Source organism: Macrobrachium rosenbergii, chromosome 8 (genome assembly GCF_040412425.1).
Source record: "Macrobrachium rosenbergii isolate ZJJX-2024 chromosome 8, ASM4041242v1, whole genome shotgun sequence".
NCBI classification, from domain to species: domain Eukaryota; kingdom Metazoa; phylum Arthropoda; class Malacostraca; order Decapoda; family Palaemonidae; genus Macrobrachium; species Macrobrachium rosenbergii.
The window spans coordinates 85,033,684-85,053,346 of record NC_089748.1 but is presented as its reverse complement, the minus strand read 5'-3'; the positions used below and the strand labels follow the sequence as shown (position 1 = coordinate 85,053,346).

At 40.5% G+C, this 19,663-nt stretch overlaps 1 protein-coding gene across 2 annotated transcripts in view; it reads right to left on the bottom strand.

Moving 5' to 3' along the window:
- LOC136841019 (uncharacterized) overlaps positions 1–19,663 on the bottom strand; it is a 207,889-nt gene that overhangs the window by 81,692 nt on the left and 106,534 nt on the right. For both annotated transcript variants that reach the window (XM_067108062.1, XM_067108061.1), the window contains exon 3: positions 10,514–10,673. In XM_067108062.1, coding sequence (XP_066964163.1) covers positions 10,514–10,673 — 160 coding nt within the window. The remainder of the gene's footprint in view (positions 1–10,513; positions 10,674–19,663) is intronic.

Sequence of the window (19,663 nt, the reverse complement as noted above, 5' to 3'; positions counted from 1 at the left end):
CAAGGCGACCAGAAAAAGAGTTTTTCTGGTAAGATCCCTTAAAGAGAGAGACTGCATGGACTCAAAACATGAACTGGCCAGCCACTTAAGTGCCACATCTAGATTCCAGGACAGCAAGGTTTTCCTTAAGCTTTGCGGTATCAAAGGACTTAATAAGGTCCAACAAATCCTGGTTAGACAATAAGTCCATCCCTTTATGGCAGAAAACCGAGCTAAGCAATGCTCTGTAGCCTTTAATGGTAGAGGTGGAAAGTCCTTTAGTGGAGCATCGGAACTGAAGCAAGTCTGCTATTTCTGTTACAGAGGCATTAAAAGAGGACATGTTTCGTCTGCACCTAGACCTGAAGATGGACCACTTAGCCTGGTAGACATTATCTGATGACTGTCTTCTGCACTTCGCAATCGTATCTGCAGTCGCTCTTAAAAAGCCCTTCTTTCAGAGCAGTCGCCTAACAGTTTGAATCCTGTTAGGGCCAGAGAGGACAGGTTTTGGTGGAACTGTCGGAAGACAGGTTTTGATGAGACTGGAATTTGTTGATGACTTGTCTCACTAAACTGAATGGGGGAAAGGCATACAGATCTTTGCCTGACCAGTCCTGCAACATTGCATCGGTCGCTCATGCTAAGGGGCCTGGTGCTGGTGAGCAGAAGAGAGGAAGTCGGTGATTCCTGAAGGACGCAAACAAATCTTATCATGGGTTTCCCCCAGAGCTTCCACAGATCCAGACAAACCAAAGAGTCTAATGTCCATTCCGTGGGAAGGATCTGTTTCTGATGGCTCAATTCGTCCGCCAGAATGTTGAGTCTCCCCTGGATAAACTGTGTTGTCACTTGTGTGTTGTTCTGGTGTAACCAGAGAAGAAGACCCCTTGTCGCTTTGTACAGGGAGAGTGAGTGAGTTCCCTCCGTTTCTTGATGTATGCCAGTGTCGTTGTGCTGTCTGAATGCACTGCTACTGTCTTCTAGCAAACTTCTATTTTCTTCGGGACTGAGAAAACCTGAAAATCCCAAGAGTTGATCATCATTCCTAAATAAGGATTCTCCTGAGGAGGAGTCAGGAGAGGCTTGTCCCGATTGATGAGGAGATCCAATTCTTGGGCCAAGAGAAGAGTTGTGCGAATGTCCTCCGTACAATGAGCTTCTGAGCGGGAACATAGCAACCAGTCGTCAAGGTATAGAGAGATCTTTATCCCCACCAAATGAAGCCATTTTGCTAAGGGAGCCAATACCCTGGTAAAAACTTGAGGAGCTGCCGAGAGACTGAAGCAAAGAGCCTGAAACTGGAACACCTTGCCCTGAAACAAACCTGAGGTACTTTCTCGAAGTCGGATGCCCACACATAATGGAAATTGGGTTTCATGTCCTCCATGGTAGCCATGAAACACAATGAAGGGGGCTAAGACACACACACACATGGACTACATACTAGGCCACACAAAACAAAGAAGTTGCCCACATGACATGACTCATGGAAGCACACAGAAAAACAGAGATGCCTCCTTTTGGCACAAAGCCCATAACAACTTAAAGGGCACGGTGCTGCCATAAGGCCCCATTATAAAGTGGGTGAGCATTGCTACCTTATGATTGAAGGGATTAGCTTCAAATTTTGACCACTTATTAAACAACTAATACTAATACAGTATTACCTGTGTAAAGAAATTAAAAAAAATTCGACCACTAAGTTTATATATTTTGCAGTTGAAAAAAGTTATTTTTCATAAATAATATACATAATTAAATTTGTCTTCAAAAACAGTTTTCCTTATAAGAGACCAAAGATATATAGTTATACCACATGTGTGGAAGTTTCATTGAATTTTGTTCAGTCTTCTTCAAGGTATGTTCTTTTACTTAAATATGTTTTAAGAAAATAAATTTGTTTTGCTTATTTTGTAAGAACTATGAAACTTTGATAGGTAGAAAGCTGACTTTTGCAGTAAAAGTATTTCTTTATAAGAACTGTGCCCTGGAATCTACAAAATAATATGTGCTCCCTGCTTTGTTTCCTCTTGGGTGATTCACATTCGTGACATATCTCAAATGGAGACTCTTGCCTTTTGTCCTGATTTCTTTTGTCCTTTTAGTTCTCATAGTGCATATAGTTTTATATATTTCTCTTATATATATCTTCTTTGCTCCCATAATGGCAGAAGAAATTGTACTAGGAAATGCACTAAAAAGCTGGGCGTGACATGACTCACAAAGTATATTGAAGCATGTGACGTACCCAAAGGAAATGTTGCCATATACTTACATACTTTTTTTATTTGTGAATAGACACCCTGTAAAGATATCCTGAGGAAATAAAACAATATTCATTCTATTTTTATCATTTGTTAAAAAATAAACTGACTTTTACATGATTTCATTTATGATAAATTCTGTACATGTATGTGAATGGTGATGAGGAAGATTGCTATTCATTTGCATATGTCTATATATCTGTATATAGCAAGTTGATTTAAATATTGTGGCTATTTACTGTAAAAATAAGTCAAGAAATACAAAACCAAAAAGAAAGTCAAGAAATACTGTACAAAACATTATATGTAAATTATCTGGCACAGTATATGTGTGGTGCCACTTTGACAAGTTAGTTAGTTGGTTATAAATGATTTGTTTAACCAGACCTCTGAACTCTTTTAGGGTTCTTCTCGGGCTGGGAAAAGAAGGGGGGAAAGAGTACACAAAAAATTAAGTAGTTAAATAAATAAATAATAAAAAAAGGGGGAGGGGAAAATTAAAAAAAAAAAATCAAGAGGGAAAGAAAAAAAAAAGAAAAAGGGATGGAAAAAAGGGGGAAGATTATATTTTACTTATCAATTTAATTTTGTTTAAGAAGAGAATGATATTATTAATTGAAAAGTTATTACCTTCTGCTAGAATATCCTTTATTGATTTATTTTGTAAAAAATTGTCGAGAGGAAAAGGAAATTTAGGCGAGTTACTCTGACCTCATGTTTTCCTTGATGCTATCACTTGAGAACATCGATATATAATAGTGGGTAACACAAGTACTGTACATCATTTATTTCAAATTAAACAGGATTATAGAAATTTTTACAAGTTTTGTGATGAACAAAATTGTCAATAAATCCACCTAATATTTTTTTTTTTAACAATAACACTTCAGGATATGTTTATTTAGACATAAAATAATCCCAAACTGTCAATAACTCAATTTTGACCATTCCTTGAAATTCGAAGCTTAGCGTGCCCCTTAAAGCGATAACGCACTGGGCTATACAGGAGGGGCACAAGACACTGGGAGGGCAAAGTCCCTGCAGAGGAAAGTGCACAAGGGCATCATCACTTAACACAAGCAGAGACAAATCTCAGCTAATGGGAGAAGAATGCAGTGATGAGCACACAAACTGAGGGCTGAGAACAAAATGGAAGAGTACAGCCAACTCAAGTCACGAGTGACTTAGGCCTACTCGATACAATTTTGTTTTTCTGGTTTTAAGTCAGTGACAGCCGAAGAGCAACTTGCTTGAGAAACTCCATTTATGAAAGGGTAGGTTCGTATTCCTGTTGGAACAAATTTTTTTTTTTTTTTGTACAGACATTACTGTATCACTAGAAAGACAAATTAAGAAAAAAGTTGGAACTTTGTTTTACTACAGCACTGTACAGTACTGACCATATTGTGTTTTGGGTAAGAGAAATTTTTACTTTTTTATTTTATATTAACGTTACTGTATCTGTAACAGACAAAATAGGAAATAAAAACTTAAGAACATTTTGTTTTACATATCTCCCATACAGTATGGTAGTGTACTATAAGTACAACACCTACCATATTGTGTTGTGTATAAGCATACAGTACTGTATAGAAGATGTACATCTTGTTGCAAACACGGCAAAAAAAGGTAGGAAATTATGGTATAAAATCCAATCTTAACTATAAAGATGACATTTTTATGATAAAATAAAGTTTTATATATACTTACCAAGTAATTACATAGCTATGGCTCCTAACGTGACATGAAATTCAAAATTGGCTGTGGTAGCTGTTATAAGCAAGTGTGTAGGTGATAACGTCCATACCATCCAGGGACTCAGGAAACAAACCGTCAGAAAGCTCAATTCGTTTTATGCTCTTATGTCATGCAGGGGAGGAGGCAGAACCGATCGTACAATTACTTGGTAAGTATATATAAAACATTTTATCATAAAAATGTCATTTATAATGCTACCAAGTAATTACATAGCTGATTCACATTGAAAGGGAGGTGGGAAAAAGCATGGACATATTCTACTCCAAAACCTTAAGAAAGTAATGAATTTGAACCAGAAGTCGCTAACATTGAATAAATGTTCGTTGTTCCTTACCTGTTGAGGCTGCAGGATGGTACTGCCTCTGAGTCGGTGCTTCTCTCAACTTGTAGTGAATGTGGCAGTATAGCCAGGGTCGCCACTACATTAGTGGGAAACTGCAGCGGAGAAGTACACCGTATGCTGACAAAGTTTTAAAAGATGCTGCTGCCCTGGTAGAAGACCAGAATACAAAATGAAAACACTGTCACCTACACCACCAGAGTAAACCATAACTTTAACCGTTTATCAAGATAAGTGCACGAACTGGTGGGTACTCCAAGTACAATGTACCCCATGTTCCCAACGACTCAAAACCTTAAGTCAAGGCGAGTGGATAGCAGGAACAGAGATAATTCCTCATGCTTCACTCCCAGCACCATGCCAGCCACAGATAAAGGTCCTAAGCGCTACAATTTTCAAATACAGTTTCTATGTCCTTCAGGTAGTGAGAGGCGAATATGGACTTGCATCTCCAGCGCGTCGACTGAAGGATTGAAGAAAAAACAAGTTGTGTTTAAAGTGAGGGAAGTTGCTACTGCCTAATTTCGGAGCTTTAACCTTAAGTAGAGAAAAGCTTCTTCCTGGATCTGAGTAGGCTTCCTAGTATTAATTCTCTCAGAAAAAGGATATGGCATTTTTGGAGAGCAGGCGAACTGGGATTTTAACAGAGCACAAGAGGTTGCTCAAAGGTCCTCTAATCTTCTCCATCCTCTGAAGATAGTACCTGAGGGACCTCACTGGGCAAGGAGTCTTTCTTCTTCCTCAGTTCCTAATATATCCATAAGGTTCTTGATGACAAAGGACCTGGGCCAGGGTTTAGAAGGGTCCTTGTTCTTTGCTAGGAAACCCAGAGAAAGGAGCAGACTGCGTCTCCTTGTGCAAAAACCTATTCTTTTGTCTATTGCTTGTAATTAGCTAACACGTTTGGCAGTAGCAAGGGGTTAAAAGAGAGTCTTTTTTCGTGAGATTCCTGAGGAAACGGAACGGAAGAGGTTCAAATTGAGGACCTGAGAGCCACTTCAGTACAACGTCTAAGTTCCAAAAGACGTTGGTAGAACCATCTTTTTTGGACGTATTGAAGGATTTGATCAGGTCGGTGATATCTGATTAGAAGATAGGTCCATTCCTCTGTGCTTAAAAACTGAGCTGAGCATCGACCTACACCCTTTGATGGTAGAGGTCGATAGTTTCTTGATGGACTTTAGAAAAATAAAAAAATCAGCTGTTTGGCTTATAGATGTTTCAGAAGAAGAGACATTGTGGTGGCTGCACCACCTTCTGAAGACTGTCCATTTTGATTGGTAGAGCTCTGTAGAAGAAGTTCGTCTACATTTCGCAATTGCCTCTGCAGCTTGTCTTGAAAATCCTTTTGCTCTGACAAGGCACTTGACAGTCTGGTGGAATCTGAGAAAGTGGGGTTGTCTGAGCAGAGACCGTTTTTGTGGAAGTAGTCTTGGGTAGTCTACCAGAGGCGAATCAAGTCTGAAACCATTCCTTGTTCGGCCAAAATGGGGCTACAAGGGTCATGGAGGTGTTCTGATCGTTGACAGCTTGTTGATTACTTCCTGATCATTCCGAAGGGAGGAAGGCGTACACATCTAAGCTTGTCCAATCCAAAAGCATTGCATCTGTGCTCCATGCTAGAGGATCCGGGACAGGAGAGCAAAGAGGGAAGACGGTGGTTTCTTGGCGCCGCAAAAAGATCCACAGTGGGTTTGCCCCACAGTTTCCAAAGGTTGTTGCAGACTACTGGATTTAAGGTCCATTCAGTCGGAAGGACCTGTTTGAGGCGGCTTAATTCGTCCGCAATCACGTTCATCCTCCCTTGAATGAACTGGGTGACAAGAGAGACTCTGTTCTCTTCCGCCCACAGAAGGAGATCCTTCGCTGTCTCGTACAGGGAAAAGGAATGAGTGCCCCCGTTTGCGAATATATGCAAGAGCTGTGGTGTTGTCCGTGTGTACTACAATCTTCTTGCCGTGGACCAGATCTGAGAAGTATAGAAGGCCCAAGTGAATCGCGCACAGTTCCTTTATGTTGATGTGAGCATTCTTTTGTTCTGTAGTCCAAGTTCCGGAGACTTCCCGACCTTCCAGAAGCGTGCCCCAGCCTAGGTCGGAGGCATCTGAATAAAATTGAAGGTCCGGATGTACTGGGAGAAGAGATTTCCCTTCCCGAAGCGTTTTTCCGCACGACCATCACTGGAGATCCTCTTTGATTTCTGACGTAATCTGGAAGATGAAAGAGTCTGTTTGGGTTTTCCTGCACCAATTCGCTTTGAGGAAAAACTGAAGTTGTCTCATGTGCAGTTTGCCTAGATTTACAAACTGCTCTACTGAAGCAAGGGTCCCCAGAAGACTCATCCACTGCACTGCCGAGCAGGAAGGAAGAGCAAGGAACTGACTGACAGTCTGAAGGCAGTTCACGACTCTTTTGGGCGACAGAAAAGCCTGAAAAGTCTGAGAGTTCAGTATCATCCCTAAATAGGGAATCTCCTGAGATGGAATCAGAAGGGATTTCTTTCTGTTTATGAGGATGCCTAACTCCTGTGTCAGGCAAAGAGTTCTTTTCAAGTCCTCCGCGCACTTTTCCTTTGACGGCGAGCGGAGAAGCCAAACGTCTAGATATAAGTTGATGTTGATTCCCAGAAGGTGAAGCCAATTCCCCAGAGGAGCAAGGATTCGGGTGAAAACTTGAGGAGCCGTCGATAAACCAAGCATAGGGCCCGGAATTGAAGTATCCTGTTCTGAAAACGGCGTAGAAATTTCCGAGTCTGGATGAACAGGAACGTGAAAGTACGCATCCTGCATATCCAGGGTAACCATCCAGTCCCCCTGTTGTAGTGAGGACAAGACAAAGCGAACGGTCTCCAAGTGAAACCTTGTCTTCAGTACGAAGAGATTCAGAGCGCTTACATCCAGAACGGGCCTCCAGCCCCCCCGAGGCCTTCGGAACCACGAAAAGGTGATTGTAGAAACCTTCTGAGTGGGGCTCTAGGACTTCTTCCACCACTCCTTTGGAAAGAAGGAGTTCGACTTCTTGACAGAGGGGCAAAAACTTTGTGGAACCTTTTGAGTACGCTGTCAAGGCGATAGGAGTAGTAGTTAAGGGAGGAGTCTTCACGAAAGGAATGGAGTAGACCTCTTTGAGAACCTTGATCACCCAGGGGTCTGCTCCTCCGTTCTCCCATTCCTTCCAGAAAAGTACAAGTGTGGCTCCTACCTGGGTGGGAAGGACTAACTTCTTACTTCTTGGGGTTGAATTTGAAGGAAGACCTCTTGATGGACTTCGCAGGAGGTCGGAAGTTTGATCTGGGTCGAGGCTGGGTCGTAGTTCTCCCTCCACGAAAGGGTTGAGGCTGAAGAGGGGAGAATGATCTAGATGAGGAAGGCACAGGCTCCTTAGGACGTCTAGTGGACTGAGTCAACAAGTCAGAGGTGGACTTGCTCTGTAGCTCTAAAAGAATATCCCTCACTATATTTTGAGGAAAGAGGTGAGACTTGTCTAAGGCAGCGAAGAGTAAAGCTGACTTCTGCGTCGGTGAGACTCCTTTTGAGGTGAATGAACACCAGAGCTCCCTCTTCTTAAGGACACCCATAGAAAACAGTGAGGCGAGTTCCAAGGGCCATCTCTAATTGCTCTGTCTGAGCATGAAATAACTCCAAGCCAATCGGAGGCAAGATCTTCAGCTAAATCCGGGCAGTCTTCAATCTTACTCCCTAGAGCTCCGATGGCCCAATCAAGGAAACTAAAGATCTCAAACACCTTCAAAATATTCTTGATAAGGTGGTCTAGTTCGGCTTATGAAAACATTATCTAGGCCAACAATAAAGCCTTTCTACGGGATGAATCCACCAGACCAGAGAAGTCCCCTTGGGAGGAGGCAGAAACTCCCAAGGAAGGAGCTTCCCTGGTGGCATAATAAGAGTATCTCATCTTCAACAATTTGCTGGGCGGAAAGGCGAAAGTCGCTTTGCCCTGTTCTCTCTTAGCGGTCAGCCAGGCATGAACTTCTTTGAGAGCTTTCTTCGATGAGGGGGGAAGAACAAGCTTGGGTAGTCTGGTACTTTCTGATGGATGCTTTTTCATGAGGTAGGTAGAAGCTGGAGAAGTAGGTGAAGGAGGCTTGAAGAAGTCTGGGTAATTCTCCAAGAGGAAATCTCAGGAGAGACAAGTAGGAAGAAGAGGGAACTGTATCCTGAACAATCTCTTCCTCCTCCGAGGAGATAGGAGACAATGGTTTATCCTTGGACTCTGGAGCAGAAGAGAATTCTTCAAAAGACCCACAAGCTCGGTCAATTGGCGCTTAAGTGGGGCTAAAGAATCTTTCCTGGACCGATGAAGAAGGCGGAATAGCCGCTGATGGTGCATTGTTCCAAAGAAGCTAGGAAGCGCCGGTTGTGGGGATTGGAAGTTTGGGAGTTGGCAGAGCTGAAATCTGGCGCGAGATGGCGGGCACCGGCCGCTCATTGGTGGAAATCTGGCGAATATCAGCGGGCGCCGGGCGCTCACTGGCGGAAAACTGGCGGGCGCCAGGCGCTCATTGGCGGAATTCTGGCGTGAGTCGGCGGGCGCCGAGTGCTCACCCGTGGAAGTCAGCGCAAGTCGTGGCGTTGCTTTTCCCCGGAAGAAGATGGGCGCTCAGAACGCATATAGTGCTCAGGACTGTCTTCAAAGATATAAGCAGGAGAAACAGGCTGGACTTGAAAGCTGCAGGAAGGTTGAGGGCTAGTCTCTCTGAGCCTCTTGACAGCCAGGGGAGAAGAATTGCTAACATTCGCATGTCTCTTGAGTGGGCGTGAAGAAGAGTAGTGATATGGCTTCTGGCGTGGACTGGAAGAATCCGAATCAGAAAGTCGATGCACAGGAATGCCTTTCCAATAACATTTAGTTGAAGCCTGGGAGCGCACGACAGGCTCGACGGAGGGGGCGACTGCCCGTGGGCAAACCCAGCCAACCTCCCTTGGACCTCCGGTATGTCTTCTCCCCGGTGCGGGGGAGCGGGACAGTGACCTTCGTCTAGGAGCACTGGTGGGACGGACAGCCACCTCCTCAATATTCACAGCGCTATCAATTCTCACCGCACTGTTAATACTTACATTTTTTTCCATTAGAGATTTAATAGCTGACCCCATTTCCATAATGGTACTAGATAATACAGTAAATTTCTGATCAAACCTAGATTCGAGGCTGGCAATGGCACTAAGAGCAGAATCATGGAAACCTGGAGCAGGAGCAGATGGTAAAGTAGGAGTTAGGGTAGAAGGAGGATGAGGAGGAGGAGGAGGAATTGGAGGAGAGACAGTTCCGTCATTCCCTACATTATCCAAAGGAATGGATTCTGCACTAGCCCTACTTTCAGCCCTAATGGCTGCTTTCCTCTTCTTACCCCTTTCTAATTTGTCTAGATGAGATTTCAATGTTTTCCATTTATCCTCCCAATCCTGACACTCATGCAAGTATTATCCTTACTACATTCTTGCCCCCTACATTTAGTGCATTTTGTATGAGAATCGTATGAAAGCTTAGTTAGCCTAGTCCTACAACCCTCAGAACAAAAGTGAATACTAGATGAACTGGAATCCGACATCGTTAACTAAATAAACTAAAGTTAACTCGAACAACAATTCAAAACAATGGCAGCAAGCCACAAGGCAACAAATTCTGAGTACTTCACCAAAATTCATGCAAAAACAAGCCGAAAGGCGAAGAAGCAGCTGCGTAAAAACTTACGATGTTAACCGGAAGCTGGCAGAAAACGAATTGAGCTTTCCGCTGGTTTGTTTCCTCGAGTCCCGGATGGTGGCAGGACATTATCACCTACACACTTACGATAACAGCGCCACCGCGCGAATTTTGAATTTCTAAGCTGTGTAGGTTAGGGAACCATAGCTATGTAATTACTTGGTAAGTTACTTATGTAAAATGTGTAGTTTATTGTTTATTAGCACGTAAAATATACGTGGTTATGCAGTACTGACAAGGTAGGGAAAGTAAGGGTATGAAGTTACCGTTTTATGTATTCAGTGTTTTTTCATGATATCTGGAAATTTCCAATGTCCATCAGGTCCTTGGATTTATTAATCTGCATAAACTAGGAATTACTGTAATTAACTGAATACATATGCACTGAGCTACCATACATACAAAAACTTAACTACTTCAGTACATAAAATACAGAAACGCCTACCTTCCAACGGTCAGCACACTTGCGAGAAAACTCTGAGAAGACAACATTCTCATCTGGATGCTTTTTCTTATGTTCTTCACGACATGTCTGAACAAAAAATGCATAGGCAGACATACGCCCACGGGGCTTCGAGTCTATTAACTTTGCACGAGGCATCTCACTGCAGGGAAAAGAAAAATTTTTTTTAATAAAAATAAAAAATTCATTACAGTATATATATATACAGTATATGGTATAGGTGATGGCTATAGCCGTAGAAGAAATGTCTTCACTACATTCCTAGGACTAACAAGGGAATGAAACTCACTCAAATGCCTAAAAAGACTACACAATGACTAAACTTTCTGTAGTATGACAGAAACTACAAGCCAATCCAAACACTACATGAGGTGCCCATCCCATAGAAGGCTGCTTTTCTTCAAGCAAAGGATATTTATTCAGATCAAACTGTCCTTATTCTTTTACTTGAAATTTTCTTGACATCACTCATCATTTACAGTACTGTATAGGGTGAAAAGAAATGATATACAGCATCAATGTCATCACACTTTTATCTTTTACTTTTACTTAAATAAAAAAGCATACACATAACCATTGTCACCACACTTAATTATCTTTTACATCCAAAAACCTTGTCAACTTTTAGCCTGCTTACTTCAGTATTTTCATAGAAAATGTATTCTGCAATATCTAAAATCAAAGCATTTTGTGATCTAAAACTGGTGAAATTTGTGTTAGTGGGTTAGTTTTTTATATTGTACAGTACTACACTGAAATGTCATTAAGCACCAAGCACCACCATTTTTGTAACATTTCTCCAAAGCACGATTAGTACAAAAGAGCAATTTAGATGGCATAAAAATTATTGATGAAAATATTCAAGTTATCTATACAGAAGGATACCTTTGCTTTAAGTAAAATTTTCTGGCAAGGCTCTCAAAGGAACTGGAACTCTCCGTAAGGTCAACCAAATTACATTTGGTAATGAGCTCTTACAGGAATTTTACAATAATTGCAACTTAGTAAGTTCTACCTTAAAATTCCTCCAAAGTGAGTTGACTTTAATCCAGAAATGGTAATTTCAGCATCCTATACATTTTCAACTTTCAATGAAATGTACAAAATACTCTTATATATAAGCATCTTGAGCTAAAAAATTGGCTTTTTCACTCTATCTGTATTAATAGTTACATTAAGGTGAAGCAATGCCTCCAATATGGTAGGTCTGGTGTCTTTCTCTCAACCTTGAAACCTTCCATCATCCGATTCTTGCTTTCTTTTTTGTCTTTTATTCTGGTCAGCACTATTTGAAGATATCTGGCTGTATTTTAGCCTTCAAAACATAATGATCTAATGATGACATGTTTATTCAACTTGCAAACAGTAACTTTTTCATCAATGAAGTTTTGATCATTCAAGTACAAAGCCAGAATTCCTGTACTCAACCTTCACTATGTAATATTTGTACGAGATGTAGAAAATTATGGAATGGTGTTCTTTGAAGAAATGCCATAACAATGCCATTTAAAACAGACTGAATAGTGAAGGGCAGCCTCACAAACTGAAGTGGGAGAACAAAAGACGCTCAGCCAGGAAGGAAAGGTAAGTCAATCTTTTATATGGCGACATGCAAGGGCAGCCTTTAATTCATAGGTGCGAGGGACTGCTGAAGCTGTCCTGACTTTTAACACAATTTCTATAATGGTTTTTTAACTGCATAAGATATTAGCTGCGCATCACTTTCAGCTTCTACTGTTATATAATTGGGTATCATGCTCCCTTGCAAGTAAAATGTACTTGTTTTAAATTGTGCACTTCATAGGTAATCCTGTAATGACATTAAACTTGTGGAGGCAAAATACCTGTCTCTCTGTCCTCTGAACCATTTCTTTGGCCAGAGCTACTTTACTTATGCCTTTTACTAAAATACTGTTCTCCAGTGTTGGTATCTGCTTCTGCTAAAATACTGTTCTCCAGTGTTGGTATCTGCTTCTGCCAGAGATTTACCTCTTTCAGAAAGTGGTTCATGGTGGTAGGTTTCTGTTTCCTAATAGTAGCAGTTATGACTTGGACCATCGATGGTTGGTTTCTCCTGTGTTGCTTTTTCATAAGTTGTATTTTCAGAGATCTTTCACATTCACAATTGATCCCTGATAACCTATTCCTGCCGAGAGCAACCAGATTCGCTGTACAGCAGCACCAACATGCAGTAAATGTGCCTCACTGTTGAAATTCTCAGTGCCAGAGGTCCTTTTTTCCTCACACCATTGGACTGTGGACCAGTCTCCCTGAGGATGCCGTGCGATTGGAACTTCAAAAGGTTAAGCAAAGATGTGATGCATTACTATCCTAATGCTATTCTTCTTGCATTTTAATATATTCTTATCATTTATTAATTCATTTTTTCTTTTTAACAAGTGAGATCTCTTCTTTCTGTATTTCCCTTTATCTTCTCTTACTTCCTAAAAAGCACCATATTCTTTGGAAGCTTGAATTTCAAGTCAATGGCCCCTATGGGCTTGTTTCATATGAATAGGGTTCATCTTCTGGATAATAATAATAATAATAATAATAATAATAATAATAATAATAATAATAATAATAATAATAATAATTTTACTTTTCATACATTTCCTCTGACCTCTTACATAGCTGTTCCATATCTTTAGAAACCGTAAATTTTTGTTGTTCCTTTATGAACAACAATTATTCATACTAAACAAGTGACCCAGTGGTCTTGTTAAATTATACTTTATAATACGTATCCTAATAATGATAAAAATTGGGTAACCTGCATTATGAGGTGGATAAGCCCAAATAACAATTTCTAAAAATTTCTATTGCTGATCTTACCCACCCTTGTGCTAGCCTGTAGGGAATAACTTTTCCTTACTACCTGCACTGGACTATCACCTTGGATTGTCAGATAATATTCTTTTTACAATGAATTACATTCTTTACTTTTTACTACTATACAATTTTTTTTTAGTTCACTTCACAGTAAGAGTTGCCTTGCACTCATCTGTCTGCAGATTAATCTTTTCACATAGTGGAGCAAGCTTAATATGTTCTTTAGCCAGAATTGTTCATTTGATGATACAAGCATGAAATTTGGTATGAATATACAGGCAGCCCCCGGTTAATGGCGACCCGGTTTTATGGCACTTGTTTAGCGCCAAAAACCGGCAATTTTCAGCGCCAAAAATCGCCAATTTCTGCTTATCTGTGCCAATACATACCTAACAGAGGTGCCGATAACCGAAAATCAGCGCTGATAAGCCCCGAAAATCGCCGATTTTTGGTTAGTGGCAATTTTCGGTTATCATCACACCCTCAGAACAGAACCCCCGCCAATAGCCGGGGACTTCCTGTACTCTGTACGTCACTTTTTGAGAGAAAATGTTAGCCATCAAAAATTCCAATATGGCCACCATTTTTTCCAAGATGGCTGGTCGATATCGTTCTCGGCTATCACTCTGTAGGGCCGGCGTTCGAATCTCAGGCCGGCCAGTGAAGAATTAGAGGAATTTGTTTCTGGTGATAGAAATTCATTTCTCGCTATAATGTGGTTCGGATCCCACAATAAGCTGTAGGTCCCATTGTTAGGTAACTAATTGGTTCTTAGCCACGTAAAAATAAGTCTAATCCTTCGGGCCAGCCCTAGGAGAGCTGTTAATCAGCTCAGTGGTCTGGTTAAACTAAGGTATACTTAACCAGCACACCAAAAACCAGCCATAAACCATGAAAACGCTGATCTCTGTCCATTTATTTCCAACTTTTGCTACTAAAAAAGGCTACTAATGAAGGGAAGGCAAGGAGGATAAGCTCTTTCTGTTTATATAATGTCCCAAAGGGTTGCAAACTACAGAGCCAATCTTGCAGCCAAGTCAACACTATTGTTCCTGAGGCAGGAGGGATTCCGTAGACAGCAATGGGGCAAATGGAAGTTTTTGGCACCAAAAAACCAGTTGCTTTGGGCAGATGAAGCTCGATATCAGAGTAAAGACTATTTATATACGAGAAGGAAAACTCTTAAAATTAAACTACATAGGTAGAGCCAAGAGTGTGTCTGTCACTCACTACCAGGACACACTGGTGATGGACACTGCTGTAAAACTTGGCATGGGGTTCAACATCAGCTAAACTTCAAGTTTAGTTTCCCAAATGCTATCTAATCAGCCCCAAAGAAATTAGATAGCTGCACCTGAACTGACAGGACGTGCCAGCGTTGAAGAGCCGAGCCAAGGATGATGGGGCTTTAACATTATCCAGGTGGTGTACAGATTGCACAGGACTTAAATGATAATGGATGAATGATCAGGTTCGGTGTAGCGCAACAGCTCAAACCTAACTGTATCCAATATATGAAAGTGAGCAAAGGTGGTAAAAGGATAAACCCTGGGCCAACTCTACTTGAGTCCAATGTATCTCATCATGGATGCCAAACCAAAAAGGCAAAATGACTGGAGTAAATGTTGTCTTTGTCAAGAGGGCAAAAGTGATGAAACACTAATTTCACTCTTAGCTTTAAATGATAATGGATAAATGATCAGGATAGATGTAGGGCAACAGCTCAAACATAACTGTATCCCATACATGAAAGTGATTAAATGTGGTAAAAGGACAAACATTTGGCCAACTCTACTTAAAAGTTCAATATATCTTATCAAGAGCACAAAAGTGATGAAAAACTAATTTCACCTCTTAGCTTATTTCAGAGGAAACAGGACTCTGCTATATGTTAACCTTGCAAAAAATGTACCATTGTTTCATGCTCTTATTGCTACGCCAATATCATTTGATCCAGCATCGTTAGATGATGGAGAAGGCATAAAAACTACATTGATACGAAATAAAGCAAAATATCATAACAGCTGCGGACTTTTGTTTAATAATACCAAATTGAAAAGAGCACAGAAGAAAACAGTGACTCCCAGTGCAACAGGCACAAAAGAAAACTGTGGAAAGAGATCAAGAACCTCAGACCCTCCAAAGGTAAAATGCTTTTGCATGAAGAGGATGAAATATCAAATTAAAGACAAGCAATGACAATGCAGCTGAATGAAAGGCTCAATCAGTGTGCCAAGACCCTAAACCATGGAAAGCTCCTTACAAAGTTAAGTGCTGGTGATGTTTTTGCACAAGAACTGAAGTATCACACACGATGCTTGGCAGACTTATACAACTCAAGAGAGAGCACATCTTAATGCGATAAAGAAAGAGGAGAATCGCCATGATCAATGTAAAGAGTTATATCCTGTGGCTTTTTCTGAATTTGTTATCTACATCACTGATGGCAAGATTACTAATACAGAAACACCACCTGTAATATTCAGACTTGCTGATCTAGCTTCCCTATACAAGTGCTGGCTACAACAACTAGGTGTAAGCTAACCAGACGTCAATACCACCAGGTTAAAAGAGCAGTTACTCTCTAAGATCCATGAGCTTAAGGTCCATAGGAAAGGGCGTGATGATGTTCTAGCATTCAGAAGAGACATTGACACAATTCTGTCCGATGCTAGCAAGTACAGTGAAGCTATTCATCTGGCTAAAGCTACATATATCTTTCGAAGAGAAATGCTTCTTCAAGACAAAATTCAGTTAGGATTTACAAGAAGGACTTGGAAAGGCAGCTGTTCCACAGGCAATTCTACAGTTTGTTTGTAGCACTGAGCATGGTGTTGACATCAGGTCCCATCTGGACCATAGTGTTGTGCTGTCATATGTTGCTATTTCACAACTTTAACAATACAACTGCTACTCTAAGTATACTGAAGGATCAAAAACCCACAGGTATGCACAACACCATGAAACACCTTTTCCCATATAGTGTCAGGATGAGTGTTTGACATAACAAGAAAAAGAGAATTAACTAATTCCCTTCATGAGAATGGGATTAGCATATCATATGACAGTGTTGGAAATATCAGGAGAGTTAGGTGGAAGTGTAGTAAAGCAATATGTGGAAGATGATGTGTGTCTACCTATCCACCTATTTTGAGAAAGGAACTTTTCGCAACTTCTGCCTTAGACGACAAAAACCACAATCCAACATCCACAACATGCAAAAAGACAAGATTAGCCTGTAGTGCACTCTGTAGATGCTCTTGTCATGCATCTTCACGAGTCCAAAACACTGATGTTCAACAATGATAGGAGAATAGATGCTAATATACTCAATCATAATTCTCAAGTTTGGACACAATTTAGTTAATAATGAGTTAGTATATTTGTCACATATTTTTTTACCATATTTATGAACAAAGGGCTATAAATACTCAAAGAAATCAAGTTACATGGACAAATATGTAGAAATACCAAGAAAGTTAGATTATTTTACATATTAAGCTTATCTGGCAGCCATCTTGGAAAACGGCTGACAAACTTGATTCCTGAATGGCAAGGACTGTTCGCCCAACTCAAGTCTGCAATTTTATGGCAAAGAACCCCCTAATTTATCGAAATAATGATTGAACTTTGGCTATTTATACAAAAATATATTGGCATCTTTTCATGATAATCGTCACATGGCGGCCACCTTGGAAAATGGCCACCTAAGGGGATTTCAGATGGCTAGCACTTTTTTCTTAAATTTTACCCCCCAATGAGTATTTCTGCCAAATTTCATGCTTGCATCATCAAATGTACAATTGTATGGCTTATCTGTTCTACTAACATTGTATTTGTCATCAATTCCCTTCTTGCTCATGCAGATATTTGGGGAGAAATGTTACTTCAACCCTGCCTCAGCATTCTCCTTTCACAGGATGGTAGGTACATAGTTTTTCAGGTTGCACTCAGCACTGCCTTTATGTATGCATTCTGTTTTACCCTTTTCATGGATGGCGTGTTATGCAATACTGGATGACTGGTTACACCGTTCTCCTCTTTGGAAGAGCAGCAGCCTTGTCCCCACTCAAAATGTTGAGTTCCTCCTTTAGAGGACATTTTTGGAAAGGGGAATGTAAAGTTTATGCACTGTGCTCGCCCCTTGTTCATTCAACAAAGTTGATTTTTCTCTCTATGGAATTCTGACCATGTTGAGTTGGCCTGCCCATTCTCTTTAATGCAGCCTACTTCTCGACTCCTTGCATTCTTTGTGCAATGCACACCTCCCCCCATTATGTCTTCTACTTCGGATTCTGAGTACTACCCAGGGATCTTTCTGCTTTTCACATGGCTGGGTGGGTGCTCATTCATTTTTTATGTCTGCTGGGTTCAGTGTTTCTCCCTGGTGCCTCTTACTATGCTGCTGTCCTGGTAACTGACCATGAATTTACTTTTGATCTTTATTTCTTGGCTCTGTCCCTCTGACCTGGTAATATCTGAGGCTGCCTCTGAGAGGAAAGTGCTTACTTGAGTCCTGCTCATGACTTGGCCATTGCCTAGGTTCTCTCTGTTTATGTCAATGAGTTTCACCAACACTTGATTATTGCAGTTTCCACTAAGTCTTAACTGTTTCTTTTCCTGCTCATTTGATATGCTTTGCTTGACATCTTCAGGCATGTTCACCCATCCTTTTCAAGGAGGTTTGGTTCCTCCCCTCCAGGTTGACAACTTTGTATCAAACTGGTTGGTCTTTCTCTGGCAAGCTCAGGTTTCTGTACTTCTTGTGCTTTGAGCCTGCAGCTTCAGCAATTTTTTCAGTTGATCCTTTGGGTGCTGGACACCAACTTCTCACTCTTCATTTTGAGAGGTTTTTTGGATGCAGAGTTTTCTCTAGGTTTGTTCTCTCTGATTTAGCAAGACTGCTGGAACTCTGTAGGGCCAAATAAAATAAAAGACATCATACGAGTGACATCTTGGAAGTACACCAGCATACCCTTGAGCTGGGAGAAAGCTATTTGCCAATTAAGGATATGGCATCTGACCAGTGATGTCCAGCCATTTTTGAAGAATTATTATTTTCTCTCTCACACTGCAAAGCATTTGCTGGCTGAATGTCCAAGCTTAGAGAATCTTTGGGATTGCTGCATCTGAGAGTCAAGTTGAGATCTCAAGGTGTGCCCTTTCTGTGATTCTTGGATTGGAGATTACGTATATACAAGTAATACAGCAAAAATAAAAAAATATATATTTATTCATTTTATTTACTTATGCAGTGTCCTTACCAGGTAGACTTCCTTAGCACATCAGAGGCTTTTATCCTCAGTAATTTTTTTCTTTTTATATCTTTATATGTATAAATAAATCAATTGATATTTAACATCAGTGGCCCTTGTTGCTAGGATACCAGATACTGTACATTAAAATCAGCCAATCAATCCTTTTCATCTTTATGCTAGGATCCATCCCTAAGGAGGTGTTATTCAAGATCTGTACTGATGGTGGTTCCATGGAAGCTACAGGCAGACCCCGGGTTACGACGGGTTTGGCTTACAACATTCCAAGGTTACGACGCTTTTCAAATATATTCATCAGAAATTATTTCCCGGTTTATGATGCATGTTCCAGGGTTATGACGCTTATGACGCCAATCCAACAGAAGAAATATGGCTACAAAAGGGCAGAATAATCAAAATTTGTTGGTCTTTTTGATGAAAAAACCCAATAAAAATGCAGTTTACATAATTTTCAATACCCCCTAAGCATTAAAAATGACATTTTTATAATAAAATAAAGTTTTATATATACTTACCAAATAATTACATAGCTATAGTTTCTACTTTATGCGCCAGCTCAAAATTTGACGTTGCGGTAGTGCTCTTTTGTTTTGGGAATAGGTATATTGCCCCGCCCATTATCAGGGAAGAATAGGTACAATGTAACTAAAGAGCTCAATTCGTTTATACTCTTTGTCCGTGAGAGGGGAGGAGGGAGAGCTCCAATCATGTAATTATTTGGTAAGTATATATAAAACTTTATTTTATTATAAAATGTCATTTTTATATAAGTAACTTACCAAATAATTACGTAGCTGAATCCCACATTGATTGGAGGTGGGATGAATGGACATACAGCAATACCGTGAACTTGCGCAATTCGAGTTGCACGAATTCACAGACACACGAATTTTTCATTGGAACCTAACTAATGGTCATACACGAGTTTTTCATAGACACGCGAACATTTGTGAACACTGAGAAACCCTGCAAAAGTGTTTGTTTAATTTTTTATGTAATTTATAAGTTTTCAAGCTTTCATGTG